The sequence below is a fragment of the Ochotona curzoniae genome, unplaced genomic scaffold, assembly GCF_017591425.1.
Source record: "Ochotona curzoniae isolate NIBS_2020 unplaced genomic scaffold, NIBS_Ocur_1.0 contig_3190, whole genome shotgun sequence".
Taxonomy (NCBI): Eukaryota; Metazoa; Chordata; class Mammalia; order Lagomorpha; family Ochotonidae; genus Ochotona; species Ochotona curzoniae.
The window spans coordinates 844,511-872,334 of NW_024465751.1; the positions used below are offsets into that span (position 1 = coordinate 844,511).

The 27,824-nt window shown below is 49.7% G+C and overlaps 1 protein-coding gene across 1 annotated transcript in view; it reads left to right on the forward strand.

The window, feature by feature from the left end:
- Positions 1–27,824, forward strand: part of ZFAT (zinc finger and AT-hook domain containing) — a 158,815-nt gene that overhangs the window by 108,678 nt on the left and 22,313 nt on the right. The window contains exons 12-15 of the mRNA XM_040979247.1: positions 8,624–8,762; positions 15,630–15,748; positions 22,265–22,391; positions 24,963–25,093. Coding sequence (XP_040835181.1) covers positions 8,624–8,762; positions 15,630–15,748; positions 22,265–22,391; positions 24,963–25,093 — 516 coding nt within the window. The remainder of the gene's footprint in view (positions 1–8,623; positions 8,763–15,629; positions 15,749–22,264; positions 22,392–24,962; positions 25,094–27,824) is intronic.

Sequence of the window (27,824 nt, forward strand, 5' to 3'; positions counted from 1 at the left end):
CTGCAGTTACACCCAGTCTGTGTGTGTGTGTGTGTGTGTGTGTGTGTACGTACATGCAGGCTGCAGTTACACCCGGTGTGTGTGTGTGTGTGTACACGTAGGCTGCAGTTACACCTGGGGTGTGTGTGTGTGTGTGTGTGTGTGTGTGTGTGTGTGTGTGTGTGTACACGCAGGCTGCAGTTACACCCGGTGTGTGTGTGTGTGTGTGTGTGTGTGTGTGTGTGTAGACAGATGGGAAGCAGAGCTTGGATATCCTTGCAGGTGTTAGGGAAGGTTTCTGGGTAGGGACAGAAACACATGAGCTGAGACCCACCAGGGAATAGTAAGAGCTTGTCTGGCCAAAATTTCTACTCTAAGATGACATAGGAGCATTTTTAGTAACTTGGAAACAATGTTGTCTGGTCCAAATCTGGAGTGTTTGTTGCCTTTTTGCGAGGCACCAGAGGATGCTCTGTGGGAAGAGGGAGGGTATGTAGGTCCCGACCATCTAAGGCCCCGGTGGGTGCTGTGGGGATCTGGGCCTTGGTGCTTCTCTTGGAATGAAAGCTTGAGCTTTGGCTCCAATTGGATGAGCTTGTCTGGACAAGCTTGTTGGCCTTTCGCTGTTGTATCTCACTGAGATAACCACATTGGCTTCTTACTCTGGTGCTGTGTCGTTTCGTGCTCAACAGATGCTCTCATGATATTTCTGAGACAGGGAGACACAGGGTTTGGTCCCAGGAACTCTGTAGACTTCTTTATTTTTTTTTATTTTTTTTTTTTTAGCTTAACCCACTGACAAAGCAAGACTGGTCCTGAGATCGATCTTTGGCACAGTAGTTAAGGCACAGCTTGGGATGCTTGCTTGCCATATGGAAATAGTTCTCACTCTATTTCTTTTTTTTTTTTTTATTGTTGCTTACATTGTATTATGTAGTACAGTTTTATAGGCGCTGGGGATTCCCCCCACCCCTCCCATACCCCTCCCCCCATGGTGGATTCCTCCACCTTGTTGCATAACCATAGTTCAAGTTCAGTTGAGATTCATTGCTTGCAAACACATGCCTAGCATAAAGTTCAGCGTCTTATTGTCCAGATAAGTTCAGTGGCCTCTTGGGGAGACCTTCTATGGTCTGAAGATAGGTCTGTAGACTTCTTTAGAGAGGTGAAGACCTTAGGAACAGCCTCGCTGAGTCACGGAGCTGTCATGGAGCTCAGCCAGGTGCGTGCCCCACACGAGGCAGGTGCAGCAGCCCATGGTGGGGTCCTTTCCTGTGTAGCACTCACTGTGTACCTGACTCAGTGTCCCAGAGGAGCTGTATGGAGGTCACCTGGGGTTTTGCCCTGCCTCCTTTGTCAGTAGACTGTAGGGAGACCTCCAGGGCTCTGAGCAGGGGACTGATGGAGACACTTGATATGCAGTGAACCAGAGTGGAGATGGGGCCGAAGTGTCAGGGTGTGCCAGGGAACCATGCAGTTGGCTTGGCTGCAGGATACAGCTGCCTCATGAATGTCTGCTGGCATGGTGCCCAGGCAGAGTGACACAGAGCAAGGCTTCTGTGATGTGGGCAGCAAGGAGGGTGGGTTTTCTCTTTCTGTGCAGTTGTAGCCAGTGGACAGCTTGAGCAGAGGTGAGCAGAGATGAGAGGTCCCATCATGTTGAAGGTCACAGAGAAGGGAGAGCAGTGTGGGCTGGTCTAGCTGTCAGGCAGGGTGCAGGCGTAGGCCCCAGCTCAGGCCCTCTGCATACAGTCAGTACTCCAGAGCCCTGCATGCCCACTCTCCCTTGTCCTCCTCACAATGTTCTAAGGTGCAAAGTAGCTTAGTCTGGGTCTGGAGATCCATTTGTCTTATGAATCTATTTAGCACAGGCATATTTCTGATTCGCCCCGACTGGGCTGCAGCTCCCGCTAGTTTGCGTGAGGGCCGAGTGTGGGGTTGACTGATTCACGAACCCATTGTTCGTGTGGAAGACAGGCCTGGGAGCAGAATCTAATTCAGAGAAAGCCTGGGGGTGGGGGGTGGAACTGGAGCTTTACGAAGAAAATAAATACAGCCTGAGTGGTTCTTGCTGCTAATCTTTTCATCTATGAGGGTAATTCAAAATGTTCATGGACTATATTTTTTATGAAAATCTGTGCATTGGTTTCATTTTTACTTTTTGCACCACAACAAACTGGCCTTTTCTTCCCCAAGATTTATTTTATTTTTCTTTGAAAGGCACAGTTACAGAGAGAAGGAGGGACAGAGAAAGAACTCTGTTAGTTCATTCCCCAGAGAACTGTAACAGCAGGAGTTGAGCCAGTCTGAAGCCAGGAGCCTGGAGCTTCTTCTGGTCTCGCTTGTGGGTGCAGGGGCCCAAGGTCTTGAGCCGTTCTCTGCTGCTTTCCCGAGCCACAAGCAGGGAGCTGGAGCAGAGTGGAGCAGCCGGGACATGAATCAGCAGGCCACTGCAGGTGACTTACGGTGAGGCTTCAGGGAATCAGCCTGTGTGAAGCCCAGGGAACCAGCAGGCATCTGGTGGGCATGAAAAGATAGGAGGCGGAACAGCAGCGGCTCTGATATGCCGTCTCAGGACTTGGCTGCAGCGCACCACTGAATCAGCTATGACAGTGGACTTGCTGTCTTGTTTTTAAATTCACCTTTTCTTACATACAATAAAAACTTGCATGTTTCGTTCTACATGAACTGTGCTGGCATTGTCTATTTAAATCTTCCTGCTGAATCCTGGCCTGGAAACTTTGAATAAGTAACTTCTCTTTGGAGATCCAGTGTCATGTGTTATTTGTGAGCGTATGCGTTAGAGATAAAATATTGTGATTTATTTGCCTACACAGCATTTAATCTTTAACGGCGATAATGGAGTCCCAGAATCACAAATCTCGCTCGTTTGTCCTTGTGTCCAGGGGGTCAGAGCTGGTGGCCGACTCCCACAGCAGGAGGTTGGAAAGCACTGGCCTGCTGCTGAGATTTCAGACATGCTGTGTCCACACGGCACTCCGTGTAGATGGCAGGGGCCCAAAGTGGAATGTAAAGTGGAGCATCCAGGGCACCAGTTGGTGCTGCCTGCATTGTGGTGCAGTGGTTATACTGAAGTGGCATGAGTGGAAAATTCCACACTATCAAACTCTGTTTCATGAGCAGAACTGCTGAAGCATTGCATAAGATGTCTGTGCACACATCCCAGTATTTGACAAACTCCCCAATCCAGAGATTGTCCTGCGGCCTGTGCCTGGAACATGGGGAATCCTCCACTTCTCGTGAGGAAGAGGAAGCAGAAGGCAGGCCAAGGAAAGCCAAGAGCGAGCAGGCTTCATCTTCTGTGCTTGTAGTCAAGACAGGACAGGCGGAAGGAGAGAGAGGCCAACAGTTAGGGTTCCCAGCCTTGGATTTACTCCCTCTTGTGTGCCAGTGGGCAGCTAGCCTGAAGGACAGGAACTGGAAGTCTTAGGAATACGGGATGTGTGGTTAGTAGTAGGGGCCCAATGCATGGCCTAGTGGCCAAATCCTTGCCTTGCATGTGCCAGGATCCCATATAGGTGATCCTGGGAAAGCAGTGGGAGATGGCCCAAGGCCTTGGGACCCTGCACCCATGTGGGAGACCTGGAAGAAGCCCCTGGTTCCTGGCTTCAGATTGGCTTAGTTTCAACCATTGCAGACACTTGGAGAATGAACCCATGAATGGAAGCTCTTCCTCTCTGTCTCTCCTCTGTGTAAATCTGCCTGTCCAATAAAAATAAGTAAAGCTTTAAAAAAAATTCATAGTGGGAACCAGGAGGCTTGATACACTCGCAGGAGAGCGAGTGAGTTGCCTCTAGGCACCAGTTTTATTAGATTTCTTTCAATAGATTATTACAGAGATCTGAGGCTCTTGCAAAATAAACAACCAACCAAACAACCAAACAAAAAACACAAAAAGCAAAAATAAAAAAAATTAAAGGTATATAAAGATCACAGAGACTCAGTAGCGTAACTAACAGTCTTATTGTTTACCCTGATTGTGCTGGGCAGTTGTGGTGCAGGTGGTCAGCCCTCTCCTTCTCCTCTGATTGGCACTTAGCCAGCTACACAGTACAGGTCTGCCATACATTTACCACCACCTTCATGAGGCAGTTGACCACTCAGAGCTTGGGAGGTCCCATGCATCCAGTAAGGTTGCCAAGGGCAGCCCCGTGAGGAGTGTCCGACCTTGAGAAGTCAGGAAGAAGCCTTACACCTGCTCCCTGCTTGCTGAGACCTACATAATTCCTAGATTTAAACATGCTAAACTACAAAGAATTCCCAACAACTCCCCATATGCCACAGAGCCAGGAACTAAAGCCAGAATCTGCATGTGTGGCAGGACCCAGCTGCTTGAGCCATCAGCCTCTGGCTCCTGGATGCACATTAGCTGGAAAGAGAATGGAGAACAGAGACGGACTCAAGCCAGGCACTCTGAGGTGCGAGGCAGGCTTTTTAGCCAGCTGTTGATGTACCTGCAGCCCCGTATACCCTTTCTGGGTTTGTGTTCTTAACCCCAGCACTGTTCACTGGGGAGGGGCTGCTGGGGCCGTGGGTTAGGGCTAATGGAGCAGATCTCATTCTGCCAGGGTTGCTCTAGACCAAGGCCTTCTGTGGAGAGAAGGCCAGTCCAAGGCTGTAGTCCCTTCCTTCCAGCTGTAAGAGCTGGAGATGTTAATGGCAACTGGCGGCTCTGAGACGGGCTTCTCTTCTGGGATCATCTGTGTGGTTTTTGTCTGAATGGTCTTCCTTGGTAGTCACTTTGCCAGCAGTGGGGCTGGGGAGTCAGAGGCATTGGGGCTCTTAGGACAGAGCTGCTGGGCCACAGGCAGGGTGCGGTGGGGACAAGTGAGATCAGGCACACAGCATACTTCCAGTCTGTGCCACCGCTCGCTGCTTCTCCTCCCCACTCAGGTGCCCCCTGACCACCCTGTGCTGGAACACTAGCAGTTCAGCTTTGCTTTGCTTTCTGTGTAAGAGCCAACATGCCAAAGATAAAGACTTCATAATCTTTGCTTTTTTGTTTTTTAGAGACTGAGAGCATATGAAAACCGTTTAGCTTTGTATTTTAGCTTCACAGTATTCTTTAGGGATTTTAGTTTTTTGTTTGCCTTCTGTTCAGCAGGCAGATGAGAAAGCCAGATTAGTTTGGCCCCAGCTGCAGGTCCCTCTGTGTAGGAGACACTGTGTGGGTCAAAGCATGAGGAGTGTGGGGACTTGGCACCTGTGGTATAGAGCAAAACGTGGCCTGGCTGTGGGGCCAGATCCTGGGAATGCCCCACAGTAGGCTGACGCTCCGCGGTGACTGTCCCGCGACTCTCTGCCCAAGAATGCTCTCGTGGAAGTGGCACCCTCTGTGGAGGGGGCACTGGCAGGGCCTGGAGAGGCTTCCCAGGAAGACTGATGAAACTCAGAGGTGTGAGGGACAGAGGGACAGGAGAGAGCATGAAAAGCCAGGGTACCTCGTCCGTTTCTCTTTGAGAGAGCGGCTGATGTCACCGATGTGCTGATCCATTCCTCTATATGGCCAACACACACACACACACACACACACACACACACACACACACACACGCTAAAGAGCAGGCCCTGAGCCCTTGACCATCAGACTCTGGGAAGTGGAGCTGATGGATGACCCCGTAGAGTCAGGGTGTGGTGGCAGGTGTAGGCTAGAGCACGTGGAGATGGCAGGAGGTCTGAGAAGAGAGCCCGGAAATTGTTTGCCCAGGGGTGTCTGGGGAGGCCCTGGGAAGGTTGCAAGTGGGAACTGCTTTTGGTGGGGAGGTGGGCAAGAGTGTGAACATTTGGGCAGAGGGCAGGGTAGGTTTCCTGTTCCTTCCCTCTCCCCATCTCAATGGAAATACTGCAGCACATCTGTAGACTTGAAGGAAGTGGGACTGATACCTTCTCCTGCTGTTGGTGCACTTGACCTTCAGATGCCCCTGGGAGATAACAGTGATGCAGGATTCACGGGTGGGCCGGTGGAGGAGTCAGGCTGGGTTCGCAAGACACCAGGGTACATCAGCTGCATCTGCACAGCCTGCCATGTGGAGAAAGTGCTCAAGCAGCGGGGAGCAAGGCTTTCTGCAGCTTCCCAGGATTCAGGTTGGGTGCTGTCATTTTGTTCTCACCTTACAAGGTGGCTGTTGTCATCTCTGTTTTCCTGACTAGTGGATCAGCGCTGTGGTAGGTTGTCCCGCCCCTCAGAGGTGGCACTGCTCCATCACAGTCCACGCACAGGCAGGGCACCGCCCCTCCCGGGACTGTGCTGGGCACTTCTGCTCCGGCTGGGCTAGGAAGCTGCTCTTGGCACACGGTTCCAGATGTGCTGCGTTTCTCGTAGCACTCTTGTTCGAGTCATGCAACACATGACTTAGGACACAGGTGGAGAACGTCCTGCCTGTGGACCGTGTGAAGCTTTCAAAATCATCTGATCTGGCCCTGCCAAGACAGCCACAGGTGGGACTCAAATTTCAAGCAGTCATACAGCAGGCTAATTTTTTTTAAAAAAAGATTTTTATTAGGACTCATATTGAAACTTGTCAAGATACCTTTTCACTATGGTGCTAGGTTTTCAACCTTTGCCTGTACTTAACATGCAATGGTACATTTGAATATTAAAAAGTTAAACATGTAACCTATACTAAGGGACTGTACTGTTGTGATAGTGTGAGCTGAGCTGGTCTGCAGTTGAGAGCTAGGACCTCTTTCTGGGTCTTCCATGTGGGTGTATGGGCCCAAGCACTTGGGCCATCCTCCGCTGTTCTTCTAGGCTGTAAGCAAGGAGCTGGATGGGAAGTAGAGCAGCCAGGACCTGAATTGGTGCCCATATGGGATGCTGGCACTGCAGGCAAGGGATCAGCCTTATGCATCACTATGCCAGCCCCAACTATTTTTTAATTGCATGTGGCATGAAAATGATGTTATAAATATGCACATGGTCCTCGGCAACAAGGTTCCCTACTTCTAGAAGGAGGACACTGGTATCTTTCAGCCCACAGGTACAGGCTGGGTGTGGCAGGAATGCAGATTCATACCTGTTGCTCAGCCAATAGCCGAGTCTTAGCAGCATCCCTGGCGGCCTGAGCAGGCCTTTACGAGCCTCCCAAAGGACTGGCTACATCACTTGTTTGTTTGCTTATCCCAACGTGCCTCTTTCTGCTCAGGTGGATTTAGAAATAAGTTTTCCCGAGTGTCAACCTCCCTAATGACTGACAATTGTGTATGCAGACATTTGCAGGTGGATACGGAGGGGCAAGTCATTAGCCAAAGAAGCAAATGTAGTAAATGAAATAATTGTAATCAGAGCTACTCTTTTGTTAGCTTGTTTATTCTTTATTTTATGACACAGTTTAATAGGCGTTGGGGTTTCCCCTCCCCTTCCCTCCTCCACTGTTCTCCCTTCCAGTGGTGTCTTTCGTCCATCATACTGCCACTGACGTGTCTCCCGACAGTGTAGGAGACTCTGTTGTTTTGCTGTGAGTCCATCCTTGCACTGCATGCATGGGGACCTACTTCTGTTTCTCCCTGTGAACATACATATTTCCACTCTGCTTCCATTATACATTACCCTAGGTACAGGCCACCATGCATGAGTTGAAAAGGAAAAAAAAAATAGAATTAAGTAAAATAGTGGATCTTCATCTCTGTGGTGTTATCGAACTCATAACAAAGGTATCAGTGTGATGCTAAGGTGGTGCAAAAGAGTGTCCAACATCTTCCTGCAGAAATAAATGTTAGCGTGTGACTGTGTGGTTCAAATGGGAGTACAGCAGGGCTAGATCATCGTTCCCATGGGTAGTAGCAGTAACAGTGAGAGAGGGATATTAACAATCTCGGGGGATCACGAGCAATCAGTCTCTCATGAATTACTGATTAATAGATTACATCACAAGATCTTATTCGTGTGTTACAAACATCTAGGGAGTGCAATAAGATAAAATTCACAGGTACAATCCTTAGATTTGACATCATATTCTTACATTAAGGCAAACATATGATATCTGACCTTTTGGGACTGGCTCATTTCCCTTAGCATAATGGTTTCCAGTTGGGCCCATTTAGCCACAAGGAAATGGTTTTCATTTTTTAATCGCAGAGTAGTATTCCATAGAGCAGCTGAACCACAGTCTCCTGATCCAGTCCTCTGTTGCTTCCGTGTTTTTGCCATTATTGGCTGTGGTGCTATGAACATAGGGTGCATGCTGCTTTCTCATGTAGCAGGTATTGAGAGTATATTCCTAGAAGTGGTGATGCTGGGTCATGTGCTAGGTGGGTTCTCAGTTGCCTGAGTATTCTCCATACTGATTTCCATACATATTCCCGTGAAACATAAAGTGGTATATTACTGCTGGTTTCATTTTCTTCCTCTTCAAGAAGAATCTTAAATTCTGGGGTTGGCAAAACAGTAGGAGGAGATACTGGAAGCAAATTGTTTTTCAGAGGGGATGCCCACCTTGGGCACTCGATGGGCCGCCCAGAGGCAGGACTCAATGTTTCTGCGGTCAGGGTTTCCCACAGGGTGTCCCACAATGTCACACAGGTGGGACAGGCTTTCTGGGGCCAGGAACCTCCAGGTGGGAGAAGATGTGGAGAAAGGCTGTGTTGTCCGACCCCTCGCCTCACGCTCCGCCTTTCCCTGCAGCCGTTCCGCTGTGCCCACTGCCATTACTCCTGCAACATCTCTGGCTCCTTGAAGCGGCACTACAACAGGAAGCACCCCAACGAGGAGTATGCCAACGCGGGCAGCGGGGAGCTGGCGGCCGAGGCACTCATCCAGCAAGGTAGGTGAGGGGCCCTGCCCGATTCCTCCCTCCGCGTCCTGGATGTCCACTGCTAAGAGGCGCTTGCTGGCATGTGACAGCTCAGCACCAACTGGGACCCATCATCTGTGTTCCTTTTCCATCCTGTTGACTGATGTCACTTTCATTCCCTCACTGTGTCTCATCAGAGTGATTTATTACCTGGCTGATGTCCCAACAGAAGATCTGCAAGGTCAGCGGTAGCGCCCCGTCCCTGGTCCCAGCGCTACCACCTGGCCTGTGTCAGGAGAGCCCTCTCCTCCTGTCGTGCATGAAGTGTGCAGAAATGGAGGCTCCTGCTGTGCTGTCTCTGCTGAACGCTGACTGGCAGGCCTGTTGGCTTTTCTTTGGGGTGCTGTCTCCCCGGTGTACCTCTCTCAGGTCTTCTGTGCTTGAATGGAAGCACAGTAATAATCCCAGCCTTGATCATGGTGTGGTTTCTAGATTTTTTCTTCTAGGCACCCCCAGCGTAGCTATTACAGCATGTTTGCAAATGAACATTTTTGGGGGATGATCTAAGAATACTTCCTGGGTACCCAGATTGCTTATTCATTTGGAAAAGAAAAAACATTCTGGAATATTTAAACTAAAGAGAGCTGAAGAAAACCCCTGATGGTTCCTTCTTTTATTTATTGATTTATTTTTCAATAAATAGCCACACCCTCTCACCTGAGGGGGCTTGGTCACGTGTTGTCTGCATGTAAGGAAATGCTGCTGTTGTCAGAATCGCACTTGGGTAAATCAACCAGAAAGTGATTGCAGTGTGCGCGTTGCTGCTGTTTCCCGGGTTCCCAGGCAGCTTGCAGCTGAGGACAGAAACCTGCCCTGGGGGATGCAGAGGTGTGGGCTGCAGACACCACCGCAGCTGGGGACTCCAGGCGTTTCCGTGCAGTGGGGAGCTCCGTTGGCTCTTCACGTCATCTTCAGGTCAGGTCTGTGAGTTGGCTGTGTCCTGCAGCCGACTGAAGCGTGACAGGCTGCTGGCAGGGCAGAGGTGGGCGGCAGAGAAGGCTCAGGGCCAGTTTGAAGCTGCCCTCGGGGCGGCAGAGGGAGCTCGTGCGCTGTCCTGCTAGGACAGGCCATGGCGGGCGCTGGCTTGAGCCTGCTCTCCTTTGCTCTGGTCCCACCGCCTGGGCGCATCCCCCAGCCTCTGCTCCTTGGGCCCTGCAGCCTGGAAGGTGGTCCTGCCCACATGCTTGTGCTGCAGTGGAGTGGGAGAAGCGAGGGAGCACTCCCAGCATCTGGTGCCTGCTGTGTTTTCCTTCCTTGCTGTGTTTTCTGAAAACACCCAGAACTCCTGGAGCATCGGTGTGATTTTTTTTTAGCATATCCGTGTCTGGGGGTCTCAGGAGAACGGACTTGGAGACCCCATTGATCACTGCAGTAGAAGGGTGGAGATGCATCTGTGTGTCCTCCACCCTCTTGGGTTGGGTTGACAGGAAATGGACACTTCCTGTGGCCGTGGGGACAGGCAGGGGCCTGACTGATTATACTGCCATCACCCTGTGCTTCCATGCTTTCGTCATCCCCTTGCAAGATTTTGCTGAAGTTGAGCTCTTCCCTGCCCTGTGTTTTTCAGTCACTCTATAAAGACTGTAATCGCTTGGCAGGGCCTGGGTGTTCTGTGTCATCATTGCAGGGTTGTTTGGGCTTCTTTATTCACATTTCCTCCCTACCCTCTTCTGTGGATGTGCTGGGGAGGGAGGCATTTCCGTGTCCCTTAGCCCTTGAGAGTCATCAGTTGCCTGAGCAGGAGGACAGAATAAACACGGATTGTGTGCAAGCCGTGTGGAGGGGCTGGCGTTGTGGTGCAGCAAGTTAAGCCTCCACCTTCTGTCATCCCATAGGGATTGCAGTTTCAGTCCCAGCCGCCCCACTTCCATGAATGCCCTCAGGAAAGCAGTGCAAGATGACCTAAGTGCTTACGCCCTTGCCACCCTTGTGGGAGACATGGTTGAGACTCACTTGTTCTTTCTGTCTCTCCCTCCTGACCTCCTTCTATCTGCATCAGCCCTTCCTCTCCCTTCTTCCCCCTTTCCTGTCTGTAACTTTCAAATAAATAAATCTTTTTTTTTTAAAGTTACTTGAAAGACAGAGTTAAGAGAGAGCATGGTGGAGTGCTGGCCTCCTTCTGCTGGTTCACTCCCTGGAGTGAGTGCTGGCCTCCATCTGCTGGTTCACTCCCTGGAGTGAGTGCTGGCCTCCATCTGCTGGTTCACTCCCTGGAGTGAGTGCTGGCCTCCTTCTGCTGGTTCACTCCCTGGAGTGAGTGCTGGCCTCCTTCTGCTGGTTCACTCCCTGGAGTGAGTGCTGGCCTCCTTCTGCTGGTTCACTCCCTGCAGTGCTGGCCTCCATCTGCTGGTTCACTCCCCAAACAGCTCAAAGCCAGCTCCAAGTCAGGCTGAAACTAGAGCCAAGAGCCTCTTTAGGGTTCCCTCAGAGGTGACAGGAGACCAAGCACATGGGCTCTCTTCTGCTTTTCCCAGGTGATTTGCAAGGAGTCAGTTCAGAATGGAGTGTGCCAATGACTCAAATTCGCACCAATATGGGCACCCATCCATAGGTGGTTGCTTAACTGGCTGTACCACAATGTGATCCCCTCAAATAAATATTGTATGTTTTTTGTTTTGTTTTTAAAGTTAACACACAGTGTGGAAAACCCTGAGCCATGAAGCCCCTGAGGTTCTCGCATCTGCTGGTCAGAGGGAGCAGGACAGGGAGAGTGTGGCAGAGGGTGAAGCTGCACTGGTGTCGCTGGGGACTGCTGGATGGCACTGGACCACTGGGGTTTTTCTCTCTGTTGCTTTCAACAGATTCTCTCCAGCTCCTCTTGATTTTCTTTGCCTCTTCTGTTTTCCTTCCCACCAAAATATTTTTGTGAGATGTTATGGTTTTTCAATTTGCTGTAAAGGAAGAGGTGCGAAGGTGATAGCATAACAGAGAGCTGGGAGTGAGATGTTGGTGTCCCAAGTGATGCCCCATCTCACCAAGCTAAACGCAGATGCTCACAATCCCACACGTCGTCTGGGGAGAGTTTGTTCTCCTGCCTTGACCAGCTCCCAAAGGCTTGCGACCTCTTCCTCCCCTTCGTCTCATGGCAGGCATCGCTGGGCCTGGCTCACCAGCCTCCTTGCTAAGACCCCTGCCATGACCTTGGGCTTGTTTAACCCGCCTTAATCATCCCACATGCAGATCCTCAACTGAGTCACACCTTTGCCATGGGAGGTCATGTAGTGTCCATGTCCTGGGTGCCATCGCATGGGCTGGAGCTCAGCCTTTCACCTTAGGTGATAACTAGGACCTGAGAACATGAAGGACGAGCGTCGGGTCACATGAGCCAGCACCGGGTGCGGGTCTCAGGGCTGGGCTTCCCAGGAGCAATCCCGGCCTGCCATTCCGGAATTCTGTTATTGAAAAGGCAGTAGGTTTATCAGTGCTGCCAGGCACCACAAAGGAACGCAAATACTTCCATGTATTGCATTCCACAAAGAACAAAGGACACCGCAGCTGATTTTTCAAACTACTTCTGGAATTCTACACATGCTCTTGCCTGGTGTATCTGTCCTGGGGAGGAAATTATAATTCTGGGAGACTGCCCTTTTCATGGTGGGTCCTTAATGCCAAGGTCACGAGTGAACTCACCATGTCCCTCTATTGACCCTTATTGTATGTTGCCTGAGACTCTAATGAATTGAAATAGAAATTAATTTCTTGCAGCTTTGATGTCAATTAACTGGCATGGTTATACATTCGGGCTAGATTACACATTTCCATTTGTTGTTCTTTAATTAAAGTCACTGTGGCAAAGGTTGAAGTTTTAATTAATGTGGGGGCACTATCATATTAAGTTTAATTTAAACATAATATGAGGATGTTTTTCTCCCTAAATTGGTTTCCACTAAAGAGCCACCTCAGAAGGAATCTTTAATTTCATTTCCAAGCCCAAGTTTCACCTTGGATGGTTGGCGTGTGCCCGTCGCCACGTTATTACGGCCCTGGGAGACAGCAGCCTCGGCGCAGTCAACCTCACGCCTTGAAGGTTTTCAAGGACGATCATGGGAGAGTGCACAATCTTAGGTAGTTAATAAGTAGCAAGAAAGGTGAGAGACGAAGTCTGATTATTCTCTGGACAAGAAAGGACAAGCCCAGAAAACAAGCACAGTGTGTTTGGGTTTTCTGAAAACTAATATGTGTGTTTGAGCTGCCTTTTGTGTGGAATGTTCTGGAACTTAAGAGTTCGGTGTCTGGCATCACTTTGCGGCCTTTTGACTAAGATCAGGTGTAAGAATTCAGTGTCTGTTGCCAGGCTTTGCATCAAAGGCAGGAACCATTCCCCACCAGCTGTTCTTTCTGTTGGTCTGCCAGGCTTTCTTGTGCAAGAATGAGGGCTGGCAGGCCACGGTGAGGAGTCAGGATGGTATTCCGGGTATGAGAGAAAGCTGCTGGAGGATTTCCCACCTGCGTAACCTGAGTTTTCTTCATGCTTTTACAGGGTAGCTCTGTGCAGAGTGGCAGGTGGGAAACAGTGGAGGACGAACAGGGCTACCAGATTGGTTAGGAACCAGTTGCTCCCATTTGTGCAAAAGACGATAGTGGCCTGAACCGAGGGCTGAGCGACGGCCTTGGGAATGTGTGCTTCTGTTTGGCCACGTGAACGTGAGGTCCCCAGTGGGCGGCACCTCAGGTTGGAATTCAGGGCAGAAGTCTGAGCTGGCCTTACGTATCGAGCAGTCATCACTTTATGGGTAATGTGTCAAGTGTCATGAGCCCCTGACACCCAAGAGCCTCTGGGCTGTCTCCCTCCATTTTACAAAGGGGCAGGGAGAGACAACCTGGGGAAGAATGTCTGGGTACTCCACCTTGAAGCCGTGAGCTGGGCTGAGAACAGGAGCCAGCGCAGGGCAGGGCAGGGCAGGGCACCAGGACCTGGCTACAGAGAAGAGTGGGGGGGGGGCGTCTCTACGCAGTGGGACCTGCACTCAAGTGGAACTGACAACCTGGTGGGGGTAAGAGGGGTACTCTGAACACATCTGCAGTGGCATGTGAGTGTTCAGTTTAAAGCGCTTATTGGTTTACCATTACTTCTTGTATTTCTTTCATATTAGCATAGAATGCTGACAGTGTCTAAGTAGATGGCATTGTATACAAATTTTGTTTGAAAATGGTAAGAAATATAAGGGTGCTTCAAAAAGTATGGAAAGAAATTCAAAGTTAAGTTTATCGTGTTGCAAAGAATCTCTGAAACCCATCTTGTGTGGTGTACTCACGTGCAGAGGGAGGGGAGAGCTCCTGCTGTGAATGAACGGGGACCTTCCTGGGCTAGGAGGGAGAGTTGTAGGGATTCTTCCGAGACTCGGAAAGACTGGACAGGGATCCTGTTGGTTGGAAACATGGGGATGTGGTGGACTTTTTGCCTCAGCATCCTGGGGTCAGAGCAGTTGGCTTAATTGTGAGCCATTGGCTTCCCAAGTAGGAAGGAGAGAAAGAGAAGCGTTCATGGATGTTGAAGCTTTCGTCAATAGAAGTGTGAACACTGGAGTGTGGGCCCGCTGGAGAGGGAAGCAGAGCTGTGCAGGAGCACTGGGAGAAAACGGGACAGTACAGACTGCCTGGTAGACTGAGGTCTGCTGCCAGGGTCCCGGTTTCCCTCCTGGGGCAGAGCTTGCGTCTGAAAGAGCACCTGTTCGCCGAGGCTCTGTGCCACCTCCATATCCTGCTTCTGACTCAGATGGTCTTTCATGTGGTTCTAAAGACTCCACCGTCCCCTTTTTGAAAACGTGGAATATTATATTCTGTTAATCAAAGCATCCAGATATTTCCCAGACCAAGTGAAAAATGTGCTAAGCAAAAGTGACCTTTCAGGATGTGAGCAGCTTCCGCATTTGCTCTCTCCTGGGACCTCCAGGTGATACTCACCTGTGACTTAGCTGCTGACTTACAAAGCTCTGGGAACGGGCTCCTGCTGATGGGCATGGCACTGGGACCGGCCTCCCACTGATGGGCGTGGCACTGGGAGTGGGGATCCTGCTGATGGGCGTGGCACTGGGAGTGGGGCTCCTGCTGATGGGCGTGGCACTGGGAGTGGGGATCCTGCTGATTGATGGGCGTGGCACTGGGAGTGGGGCTCCTGCTGATGGGCGTGGCACTGGGACCAGCCTCCCACTGATGGGCGTGGCACTGGGAGTGGGGATCCTGCTGATGGGTGTGGCACTGGGAGTGGGGATCCTGCTGATGGGCGTGGCACTGGGAGTGGGGATCCTGCTGATGGGCGTGGCACTGGGAGTGGGGCTCCTGCTGATGGGCGTGGCACTGGGAGTGGGGATCCTGCTGATGGGCGTGGCACTGGGAGTGGGGCTCCTGCTGATGGGCGTGGCATTGGGAATGGGTTCCCGCTGAGGTGCAGGGCAATGAAATTGGGGCACCTGCTAAGGTGAGGGATGATGGGAGTAGAGCAGAGGAGACTGAGGAAACACCACTGATGTTCTTTTTTTTTTTTTGTCTAAATCAATTTGTTATTTGCAAATAGAACATAAAAGGAGGCTTTAAGCTGTCTGCTCAGTCCAGGGAATTACATTATGAATCCTATGTCTCATTGGCATTTAAAATATCAGGCACGTATTAGGCTTGCTGTAAATGTTTATTTAGTGTAAGAAAAAGGGACATTAGATTGAAATCTTGGCTCTGAAAAACACATATAATGTTGCTGTAGCATTCCAGGACTAAGGTAAACTTGGATGGAAAACAGATGCTGGAGCTAAAATAATGTGCTTATCTCGAGGCATTTTTGGTGTTTTTTATATACTTGACCTTTTTTTTTTATTTTAAATGTACCTCTGTCTGTGTTTGCAGGTGGTTTGAAATGCCCTGTTTGCAGCTTTGTGTATGGCACCAAGTGGGAATTCAACAGGCACTTGAAGAACAAACATGGCTTGAAGGTGGTGGAAATTGATGGAGACTCCAAGTGGGAGGTAACTTTTTAAAGTACGGTATTAATCTTGACATTTCTGAGATGACAAGCAAGGCAGAGCCCAAGGCCTGGGCAGAGACCGTGTGCCCCAGAGCACTGGGTTTTCTGGGTGAGATACTTGTGAGACCTTTTCAAGACGTGTTTTGTGTTTGAAGGGTATAATGGGGCAAGATCAGGGCCACAAATGTGATTCTTATTCTTAGTTGAACTTGGATTTCTTTATGAGTGTTGCTATTGACCTCATCCCTGATGTTACGTCCGAAAGAAGACCCGAAGGTGAGGAGTGAGCTGTCATCTCTCTTGGGAGAGCGGAGGGGCTGCGGGCGTTGGCTGTAGAGGATGTCCAGAATCTTGCAGGTGCTTGGATGCTTCTTCGGCCTCCGCCCAGTGTGTAACAGCAGCGTCACCTCCACCTCTCCATCTCCACTCAGACACCAGCTGCCTCTAGGCACCCACACTGGTCATTGTCCCTGGGGTGTCAGAACAACTTCCACTTGAGCAGTGGACTTTACACAGCATCCCAGTGTCCAGGAGGGAAGGCTTTGTTTAAAAAAACAAACTTCACAGCACATGAGAAGAAAACATCTCACCATCACGATGACCCATAGTTTTTGTCACAGGGGAGAAGTGACCCCTCCTTTGCACAGCTGGAGAGGGGAAGTGACATGATGATTTCTATTGATTGAAAGCAGTTGGTACAGTAGATCTGATGAAGTGTCTATAAGATGGAAAAAATAATGTCCCTGTCTCAGCCCCAAATCCAGCCTCTTTCTTCACTGGGAAACACTAGATTTTCAACTAAAGTCCAAACAAGACAAGGGTGCCTGGCTGCCTCGGGACTCCCATGTCCCGTTGGGGGCCCCAGCATGAGTAGACGAGATGAGGCAAAGCACGTAGAGTTGCACTCACAGAACAGACAAGGTAGACCTTTGGTAGGATTATCTTACAGGAAAATCCAGAGAGTAAATGACAGTTTGTGAACAGTAAGCATCGGATTGCACATATTGCAGGCTATGGTCCATGCAGGAGTCTTTTAGAAAGATCCTGGAAGATGGAATTAAAAGGTGGCATTTATCTTGCTGCAAAAGATTGAAACTTCATGTGTACTATGTGTGAGAGTTTGTGTAACCAGTTGGAAAATAGAATAGAGGCAAAGGTTTAATTTACTAAGAGAAGCAAATGAGAGAGAGAGAGAGAAATCTGTGAACATGTAAGCATAAAGCACTCCTAAAGGAACACCAAGCTGAACCAGGGGGTGGGAATACTCAGCCCAAAATGCTAATGTTCCTGAAGTAAAATTGCAAGGTGATTTATCATATAATCTCAGAATAAGAAGACCATTTGATTTTTTTTCCCCCCAGAGCTAAAAAAGGTGATTCCTGAAGTTAACCTGAGCCTTGGAGAAATGGCCATGAGAGAAAAATCCCACTGGATATTAGACCTTTTATGAAACCTCTTTACTGAGAGGTCGTGCCTGCACAGATGGTCTGACGGGCGGGAAGCCTTGTCTCTGGCAAGGGCCTGCTGGACAGTGATGACGGCATCTGTGGGCCACTCAGTGAGCGACCTGCATGCAGGCTGCTGGCATGTGCCGACTTCCTGCCTGTGGCTGCGTCGCCAGGGCTGGATGACTAAGTGACTCACAGGCCTGCCGTGGTGCACGTGACAGGCACCCTCCATCCTTGCGACACTATAGCAAATTCAGAGAAGGCTCGGTGACGCGTGGACCTTTAGTGTTCATCAGGATGGTCTCCTTCCTTGTTTGGAGACAAATGTGCTTTTTAATAAGCAAGTAGGGTAACAGCAGCCACATGAAAGAAGATAAAATCAGATCTGATTTTCATAACTCGTATGAGCCAGATTTGTAAGGATCAAAGATGTACGTGTAATGACAGTGATTCTTTAAAACTGCCACATGAAACGTGAGTGAATACATCTAAAAACAATGTAGAGGACATTCATAACTTCAGTTGAAAATCCATGTTCAGTGAGGGGAAAAGTGCACAGAAAAAATTCAAAATGCCTTATAGACCAGAACTTACGGACAGGTGAAAATGATGAAGTTGGTTTTGTCACATAAAAGTCATTAGCATCTTTATAAGATGCTTCTGGTGTGGCATTGAACAAGATTGCAACTCAGTAGAAACATAGGCAAGAAATAAGAGTAATTCATAGAAAAGGAAATGTGTATGATCCTGAACATCGGTAAAGGTGATCAGCCTTACACAGAATAAAGGAAGTATTCATTGAATCCAGGCCGAGATAGAATTCCTCACCCATTTGATTGGCAGGAATCTGAAAGTGGAAGCTCGTTGCTGTAGGAGATCCTGTGGAGAAAGACCCCCTCTTACGTTGCTTGCAGGAATGCAGAATGTTCTAGCCACTGGGGAAGGAGAATGGCAGTGTGCAGCAAAGTTGCATACCGATTTCTTCAGCCTCTAACTAAATAGTCCCACTGTTGGGAAACCACCCCGAAGTCACATTGGCAGAAAAGAGCAGACACTTCTGTGAAAGGCCATTCCTTATGGCGCCATCGGTTATAGCCCATGGCTGGAAACAACTGGATGTCTGTCTGCAGGAAGCTGTGTGAGTACTGGAGGGCACAGCTCCACAGGGAACACCCATGCAGACATGGAAAGGAGGAAAGGGTGTCCCCACAGAGGTCTGTGGGCTGGTCTCCAGGGGCACTGCTCCTCAGTGAGGACACAGGAAGAAACTGTGTGTGTGTATGTTTAAAACAAAAGAAATTTTTAAAAAGTTTAAACTTTTTAAAGGGCGTATATGGCAATGGGATCTGTGCTATACAAGAGTGCCATTGTTGCTGTAAAGAGAGCAGGGTGGAAAGATGCTGACGTAAGTAACTTTGGGAAAGAGTGTTTTCATTGATGCTCTAAGGTTAAAGAAAAAAGAACTGTGGATAAGTATTGTGATCTCGTTAGCAAATAATGGTTTTCCTAGCAGTGCATGTTAATGATTCTGAAACTACGTCATTGATACATTGCAAAGGAACAACTGAATACGTGTGTTATAGATCATGAGATCCAGGCGCCTCGTTGCTGGGAAAAGAGCAACAAACAAGCGTAGAAGAACAGCAAGAATGGACTTGGTCATGCTCAGCTGGAGTTGGCAGAATGACTGTGAACTCACCCCCAAACACATGTGCTGTTTCACACAAGCCTGTACTTGTACCAGCTTTCAGTGCTGAGGGGCCTAGACACAGTGACACCAGGGTAGCAGTGAGCACCCCTGTGCCCAGGTCTTGGTTTCCGACAGCATTCTCTAATAAAGGTGTGCAGGGTACCTCGGAGAAAGTACGGATTCCCATTCCCAGGGCCGAATTAGAACTATGTGGATGCTCCGGGGACAGGAAGTAGCGACATGCAGTCGACAAGACAGGTAGAAGGTAGCTGGGTAAAATGGATTCATGGTAGATTATGTAGAAATAGATAGGTGTATAGAAAAGAGTAGATACATGACAGAAGATAAGTCTACAGATGGGAAGGAGACGATAGCAGGACATGTGTATGAGACGTAGAAACAGCCAGGAAGAATTCCCCAAAGGCCAAGCTGGAATGGCTGTAGTAACAAATGCTTCCCATGTGTTCCTACAATACCAGCAAGCAGATAGAAAGAGAGGAGACTGATTCTGGTTAATGCACATAGAAAGAGTCAGGGAAATGGAAAATAGTCACTGGGCCAATCGCAGCAGGTCAGTTCTCTCAATAATCGCAGAATGAGCGGACAGACACTTAGGAATACTTACATAACCTCAAATACTGTCCTGTACATATTAGTTACCGAGGGGAAGGAGGAGGTTTACCAAGGAGGGACCCAGCACTGCCACCTTAATCAAGGACCCAGAGTGGCATGGTAAGTTAGAAACGGCCCTTTTGCAGCCTTCTAATGATGGCATGGCTCTCCCAGCGATCCTTGATTCCTGCTGCTTCCAAGGGAGTGGAGGAGCTGGCTGTACTGAGTGCGTCAGCTGATGGAGGTACATGATAAAACCCAGAAATCATTCTTGACAGAGCAGAACCTCAGGTGTATTGAGTGCATTTAGTCATATACAGCTGCTAAGTTACAGGAAATACAGCAGGTGGGGGTCATGCTCATAGATTGCAAGTGATGCAGTCAGCAACATCCGGACTGCTGGACACCCCCTAGAGCTAACACCTGCTGCCTCCAGGACCTAAACAAGTAGGGCTAGGGAGAGGGGGGATGGAGTTTGAAGCTCTTAGGGAGAAATTAGTTCTAATGTGAGAACTTCATTTACATTTGATTTGGACAAACTTAAAGCATTTGAGTTAACTGGGGTCTAGATACTTGATGATATTAAACTTTTTTTTTGGACTGTATGTGTGTGACAGTGATATTGATATTGTGGTTATGTTTTGAAAGAGCCCCTTTTTAGAGATTCTGAGATATTCATAGAGGAAATGCTGAATCTGGGTTTGCTTCAGAATGACCCATGGGCAGGTGTGGAGTTGGGGTGTAGCAGCATTGTTGCAAACAAGGGAGTGAGTTGAGCATTGTTCAGACTGAATGAAGGATTCTGTATGGAGGCAGGTGATTCTCAGGTCTCATCTTTTATGCATCCTTGTTTGTACTCCCCCTGACTCCCGACAAGTTTGTTCTGAGAGTACAGGCTTTGGAATCTGAGAAACTTTACATGGAATCCTGTCCATCCCCTACAAACTCCTTGACCTTGCACCATTCCTTCCACTCTGTGGCCTTGTCACCCCCCTGCATGCCAGGGGCTGGTCAAACAAGAGCCTGAGAAGTTGAAGGGATTGACAGGAACCATGCCAAGTAATTTATCCTGTAAGCCGCTCCCCGGGAGCCCTCAGAAAATGCAGTTGCTGTGGTGGTTCTTGACGTTGGTGATGGTGTCAACTTCACATTTTCATCTCATGAAACAATCAACCTGTGTTTCCAATTGATGCTGCAAGAATTTCTTCTCGTTAGCAATGCATACATTGAAATGCCAACTCTTGATGTCAAACTCAGTCCATCTGGGCCTGGCACAGTGGCTAAAGCCTTCTCCTTGCACACACCAGGATCCCATATGGGTGCCGGTTCTAACCACAGCAACCCCGCATCCCATCTGGCTCCCTGCTTGTGGCCTGGGAAAGCAGTTGAAGATGACCTTGGGACCCTGCGCCTGTGTGGGAGACCAGAAGAGGCTCTGGGCTCCTGGCTTCGGATCGGCTCAGCTCCATCCTTTGCAGCTGCTTGAGGAGTGAATCAACATCTGGAAGATCTTCCTCTCTGTCCTCTGCTCTGTAGATCTGACTTTCCAATAAAAATAAATATTAAAAAAACAACCATCTGGGTCAGTGATATCGCTGTCCTCTGAAGGCCTCCCTTGTGGCAGAGGCCAGCACCTTCAGCAAAGCTTTAAAACCAACAGGAGGAGTGATGCCAGGCCATGGGCCCAGCGTTGCGATCCAGCAGCCAGGACCCTGCGCAGAGAGGGTGCTGCACCCTCCTTCCAGAAGGAGAGGAGCCCTTTCATGGCTGAGGCACTGCTTGGCTGCCATGTTGGCTGATATGCTGCTCAGTGGCACTCGCAGGAAAGTGTTCTGTTTGTTAAATTACACGTTCCTCCAGTCTTTACTGGGTGTCTGTTACATGTCAGGCTGCAAATGCCTTAATGAACTTGGCCACTTGGCTGTAAAAGAATAATTACACGCAACCCCGATCTTTCATGCGAGCTCCTGAGAAGTGATGTGGAGCAGAACTTTGGCTCCTGAACTTTGTGTGAGGGCCTTCGTTTTGTTCTTGTCTCTCAGTGACGTTTATGCTTCCTGCCATGCAGTGTTGCAGGTGCCCTCACCCCTTCTAGGAGTGATGGTTACTAACACCTGCTCTTGTGAAAATTCTGTCCCTCTTTTCTCCTTGAGTCCCCAGGTGCCTGCATCTATGTGTGCGTATGTCTCTTCAGTTCTTCCCACCCTCACAGAATTCTGATCTGGCAAAAATGATTCTTGTAGTTTGAGCACATGCATCCTATGAGAAGCAAGGATGGCACAGACCTGAGATTGACTGGCTTTTCACAGGGTGCAGGGTCATCAGAATGGGCCGTGTGCTTACTCACACCCTCCTTCCTGCACATTGCAGCACCTTCTGTTAGCTGCGATATGAGGTCTTGTGTCAGGAGCAGGTTATTGGTGGCGATGGGCCAGCTGGAGGAGACAGAGGAACCCCTAATGAACATGTGCAGGAATATCTCTTAGGTGTAAACAGCGGCCACTGTACCCTGCTGCAAGGATTGTGGCAACAAGCTTCCCAGCAAAGCTCGTTTCAGAAGCATCTTTGTGCTTCCTTGAAAGGAGGAGCTTTGTCTTTGCGAAGCATTTTTATTGGGAGCCTCTGGTTGCTCAGAGATGTCGGTAAAGGAGATGTTGCAAAGTTTTGTTTGCTTCTCTGCACTTGCTTTGTCTTCATGCTTTTCCCCCAACTTCCAGCTGTGAGCTTCTTTAGTAGACAATCCCTTAGGTCTTGTGTTTTTGTTTAGCCTGCAGCAGACACTCCTGAGGAGCCCTCCACCCAGTATCTCCACATCACAGAGGCTGAAGAAGACGTGCAGGGGACGCAGGCAGCGGTGGCTGCTCTTCAGGACCTGAGATACACCTCCGAGAGTGGTGAGGGAACACCCCGTTTTCCTTGGGTCATCAGAATGGGTCCCTGCTGGGCGCAAGGAATGAGTGAGTTTGCCAGTGTGAGAGACCTGGCAGCAGAGCTCTGGACCATGCTGGCCCAACGTCTGTACTACTGTCCAGTGGGCAACCCCCGAGAACTCTACCCTGGACACATCCGCGAACAGAGCCATCCTGGGGAACTGCCTCACATCTTAGGCCAGTCAGGGCACAGAAGCACTGGTGAGAGAAGCAGAGCTCTGCTCACATCCCCAATGCCCCGGGGGCTTTTCCTTGTGCAGGGGTGGCTGGGCTCAGCCATTGTGGGGTGGGAGCTAACCCTGGGATCCCAACCCTGGTTTGTTCTCTCCATGGTCCCACACTCCTTTCTTGTGGCTCTGTGTTCCAGGATCTGTCTCACTCTGGGATGCATAGGAGTGAAGCACACAGGGGAATTGGGTGGCCGAGATGGGCAGTTTGGCATGCTCCTTGTACACCCAGGGACCTGTGGTCACTTACTTCTGTACTTCTTCCCCAAAGGCCCAACCGGGATTTTGTCATCAAATGCCATGATTTCCAGTGTTAGTTTAAATAAAAACAGCTCACTATGGCAACCTAGTAGTAATTGGGGCAGTACTCACAGAAACAATTTTTCCTGCTGCTCTTTACAAAATCTGAAAACACACACACACACACACACACACACACACACACACACACAGGTTAACATTATCAAGTATAGCGCCATCTATACCTGCAGGCCACACCCAAGCAAGTGGGGTCATGGGAACACACAAGACAAAGTCTAGTGGGGATAGAAAAATGAGTTAGGAAAGCACAGTGTCTGCCCAGGTTATATGAAAGCAGCAGGAAAACTCCCACAGGGTGCTGGGCTTAGGGAGGATTCTCCAGAGACTGAGTGCACCTGCTGACTGAAGGGCATTCGAAATGAAGGGCCTGTGCTTCTGCAGATGGCAGAGTGGAGGTGAGGCCCTGCTTCCTGGGGTGTTTCCTTCCTAAGCATTCAGCAGCATCATGGATTGCTCAAGCCTTGCCCAAAGCAGCCTGTTTTCATCCCCCACAAATGCACTCGCGTACACACTCATGCACAGACATGTGTTCATACACACACGCACACACATGTACACACACATGCACACATGTTCACACACATTCACATAAGCACATTCATACATAGTGTGCATAGAAGCTCATACACAGAAACACACATACAGTCATGCATCCACACACATGCACAAATACATGCACACACTCACCCTCACACAAGTGCCACACGTGTGAGCCACCTGCTCCAGTGCTATTTGGAACGTGATCTGGTGCCTGCCCCTCAGCTTGTTATCTGCCTGCCTCATTCTGTTCAGAACTTTGTGCTGTCTGTGGAGTTCCACTTACCTCTTCAATACTGTCCCTCTAACTGCCCTGATAGGGGAACCTGGTGTGATGCATTGTGAACAAACACAAAGGTACCTCAACAGGTGCATGAAGAATAGAACATAAATAGAAGTTTTGAAACCCTACCTGTGCATTGTTCTTTTCCTAATGTGCCCTTTCTACAAAATTTTTGAAGACTCCCTTGTGTGCATGGCTTAAATTTTTTTTTTTTTTTTTTTTGCACCAGAATCAGTGTATCTTGCAGTCTGTTTGTGTACAAGCTTTCTGAGGTGCCCTCCCCTGTGCAGCCCTACCTCGGCCATGTGGCATGCCTTTCTTCCGCAGAGCCACCTGGAGTTCCCCTTCTCTGCTGTCACTGATGGACTCCCATTGGCATGTGGCCCGTTTCATGTTCCCTGTAATGGTGCAAGTGTTGGCAAGACTTCCTGATCTTACGCTAATGTGGAAGTCAAGCAGCAATTTCCTTTTAGTAAATTAATGATCAGGGTCAGGGTGTGCTCAGAAGGAGTTCAAATGCGGTAAGCAGGCAGCAGGTAGCTACCCTGAGCCCAGGAAAAGAGAATGCCAAATTTGGATAGGTTTGTAGTTCCAAAGCAGACCGGGAAGACATTCGCATTATTTTACCAGTGACCATTGTAATGTCCTTGGTGAAGTTTCACTTTCCACCTGCAGCTGGTGCCCCTCAGGAACCCTGCTTTATGGGGCAAGGAGGACCCCCAGGGCACTGGCCCTTGGAAGTCACTCAGCACCCCGAGGCGGGTTTCTGTCCCTCTGTCACCCACGCACCCTGGCACTGCATGGGAAATGAAAACCTCATGCCATCTCCTCACAAAGAAATGGACTTGTACAAAATGCTCTGGGAGCTGGAGAAACAGAGAGGAAGATCTTCAGTCCGTTGATTCACTCCCCAAGTGGCCACAGTGGTCCGAGCTGTGCTGATCCAGAGCCAGGAGCCAGGAGCCGTTTCTGGGTCTCCCATGCGGGTGCAGGATCCCAAGGCTTTGGGCCATCCTTGGCTGCTTTCCCAGGCCGCTTCTGTTGTCAAAATGAATGGTTACTGAGAGCACAGGATCCTTGTCTGGAGGCGTATCCCCAGAGAGTAGAGGGGTGGCTGTCACTGCTGTTGGTGTTGACATTTCCTGTTTGCCGCCCCTCCCCGGCCAGGTGACCGACTTGACCCTACGGCTGTCAACATCCTCCAGCAGATCATTGAGCTGGGCACCGAGACCCACGACGCCACCGCCGTCGCCTCTGTGGTCGCCATGGCTCCCGGGACAGTGACTGTGGTGAAGCAGGTGAGGCCCTTGCCCTGGTGGTGCCCACTTCCTGTCCACGCCCTATCATGATTTCACTTACCCAGGTAGACTCTGAGGGGCGACTGATGTCTGGTGGGTTTTCTTTTCCCACTTGGGACTTCTGTCGCTCTGTTTGTGTATGGGGTCTGCGGGTGAGCAGTGGGAAGCAGTTCACCGTGCCTCCGACCTTTCTGGAGAATGGAGCCCTTAGGGACAGTGAGACAAGCCACTGGCCTTTGGGTCCTGTGAGTTCACAGTGGAGCCCAACAGAGAAGGGTCAGTGTGGAGTAAGGTCACCATGCTTCTCCAGTGGTGACACTGTTTGGCTCACCGCCTCGTCTGTCTGCATGGGAGACCTCGCCATCTGCCAGGTGTGCTGTGTGGGGTAATGAGCTCATGTGGGTACTCCTTTCTACCTTATTTCTCTATCTGCTGTCTCCTGCTTCATTTCAGAAAAGATTTAGGCCAGTTAATGTAAATAATTCACAATGAGAAAGCACACACAGAAGCAAGAAAATATAGAACCTAGAGTTCTCAAGTTGCTGGGGAGACGTTGAAAAGCAAACCATAAAAACGTGCAGTCATGCATTCTTTTATTGGCTGACAGAGTCGGTGCTGAGTGCCTGCTGTGCCAGGCAGTGTTGTGGCTGCTGGGGTTCCAGGAAGGCGTGTCGCTGTCCTAGTGGTTACTCTCGGGTGGGCAGAGGAATGGAGACACAAGATCAAATGCAAATCTGCCAGGATGACTTACGGCATGGCGAGCAGTGAACAAAGGCAGTGGTGAGCAGTAGAAGGAGAGCTGGCAGGGAGGCTGGAAGGCAGTTTTGCACACAGCTGGTGAAGAAGATCTTGCTGGCATTTGAGCAAAGACCTACAAGAGGTATATACTACTGAGTTTACCCACACGTGGTATGATTTTTTAAAAAGTTTTTGTACTAGAGCCACATGTTGCATCCACTGGTCCATGCCCTAAATATTCTGAACGTTCAGGACTAGTCCGGATCAAAGCCAGGAGCCGAGAACTCAGTCCAGATCTGCTGTGTAGATGGCGAGTACCCAAGTACTTGAACCGTGATCTGGTGCCTCTCAGGTTGTGCCTGAACAGGAAATGGGGATCAGAAGCCAGAGCCAGGACTCAAAGCAGGCACTTCAACACGTGCTGAAAGTATTCCAAAAGGGCATCCTCTCCCCTGGACCAGACGCCCACCGAGATCCTGAGGCTTACAGCAGGAAACGTGCAATAGTTTACTAAAGGAAGAGGTCAGATGTTCTCCGCAGTAACAAGAAAGCATTCACTTCTTCGTGTGGCTCTCATAAAAGCCCCTGAGTGACAGGTCTGCCTTTGATGAGACGGGGTGGACTTCCCAAGGCTTCTCCTTGCCTGTCTCCTAAGTGTGTCCAGGTGCACACTGGAAAGCAGGAAATCCAGACTGAGTATTTCTCTGGGGAACTAGACATTCTAGAACAACCCTTAGCGTTGTGAGCCGCAGACTGAACCTAGCTTCTCTAGGCCAGAGTTTGCATGGTGTGTCCTAAAGCCTTCCTCCTCTGCAGGGAAGTTTCTTCCAAGAAGGGTTTGAGTGGAAGTCAGCAGGAAGCAACTGCATGTGTCCATTGGTGCTGGCCTCATGTCCACTGTGGGTGGCTTCAGACCCAGTGGCTCTGCAGCGTTCCTTCTAGGCTGCCTGCCGTCTTTGGGTTGTGTTTTGTGTCTTTTCTCAAACTCCTCACTTGAACTGGCACTTGGGGAAGGGGCCAGTTGGGCCAACCTTTGGAGGCCTATGGATGTTTTATATGTGCCCTTGGGAGTGTGTGAGAGGGTGCTGCTGGCGGAGACAGGGCGCCTCTTACTAAGAACCAGGTTGATTTGCTGCTCCTCAGGGACGTGATTTATTGAGCATCTCAGGCAGTGCAGTGATAGACACGGTCGGAAGGTGTAAGATACCACTTCGATATGCCTCACGCGTGTTAGACTGACAGCATGACAAGGCAGGAAGCAGATAAGCCTCTGCCACAACCAGTGCAGACAACTCGGCTGTGTTCACAGGAGGCAAGAACAGTGGCACTGTGGGAAAGTCATCTTTGCTGCTGTGAACTCGGGGCTGCACATAATCACAAGAGCCCGTGTTTGCAAGCACTGCCCTGGAAGGTGTCTGTCGTGGCTCACTGTGAGACCGGTGTCTCGCTCGCACACACTGCTGACACATGGGGAGGGGAGAATGAGGAGCGGGGCAGGGATAGCGAAGGGGTTGTGGGTAGTGTGGCTCTTACAGCGCGGGATGCCCTCTGGATTCACCCATCCTACATCTGAATAGCAGTGTGGCTGTTTTTATGAGAAAAAATGGTTTCAGGGTTTTTCTTTTTCCTTTTGATGACACCCTGGTTTAGAACTTTTCATCTGGGAAATTGTATCAGCGTAACAAGTGTGCTGGATTACTGAAGTGAGAGTCCTAATGCACTTGTTGGAAAGCAACCAAGTTGTCCCTTCTCCGTGTGTGAGGAGCACCCCAATAGTGGGCACTTGTTCATGTGGCAAGCCAAGCCATTGCAGTCAGTCATGTCCCGGTAAATGTCCACTCAGTGATCTGACGATGCCCTGGGCCTCACTGTGCGTTCTCCACTTGTGTCCTGTAAGTCAGCGCTCATGAGAAGAAGGCAAAGCCGTCGCATTGCAAAGTGCACAGTGCAGCTTGCAGAGCAGACATTCACAGTGTCAGGAGTGTAGCACTTG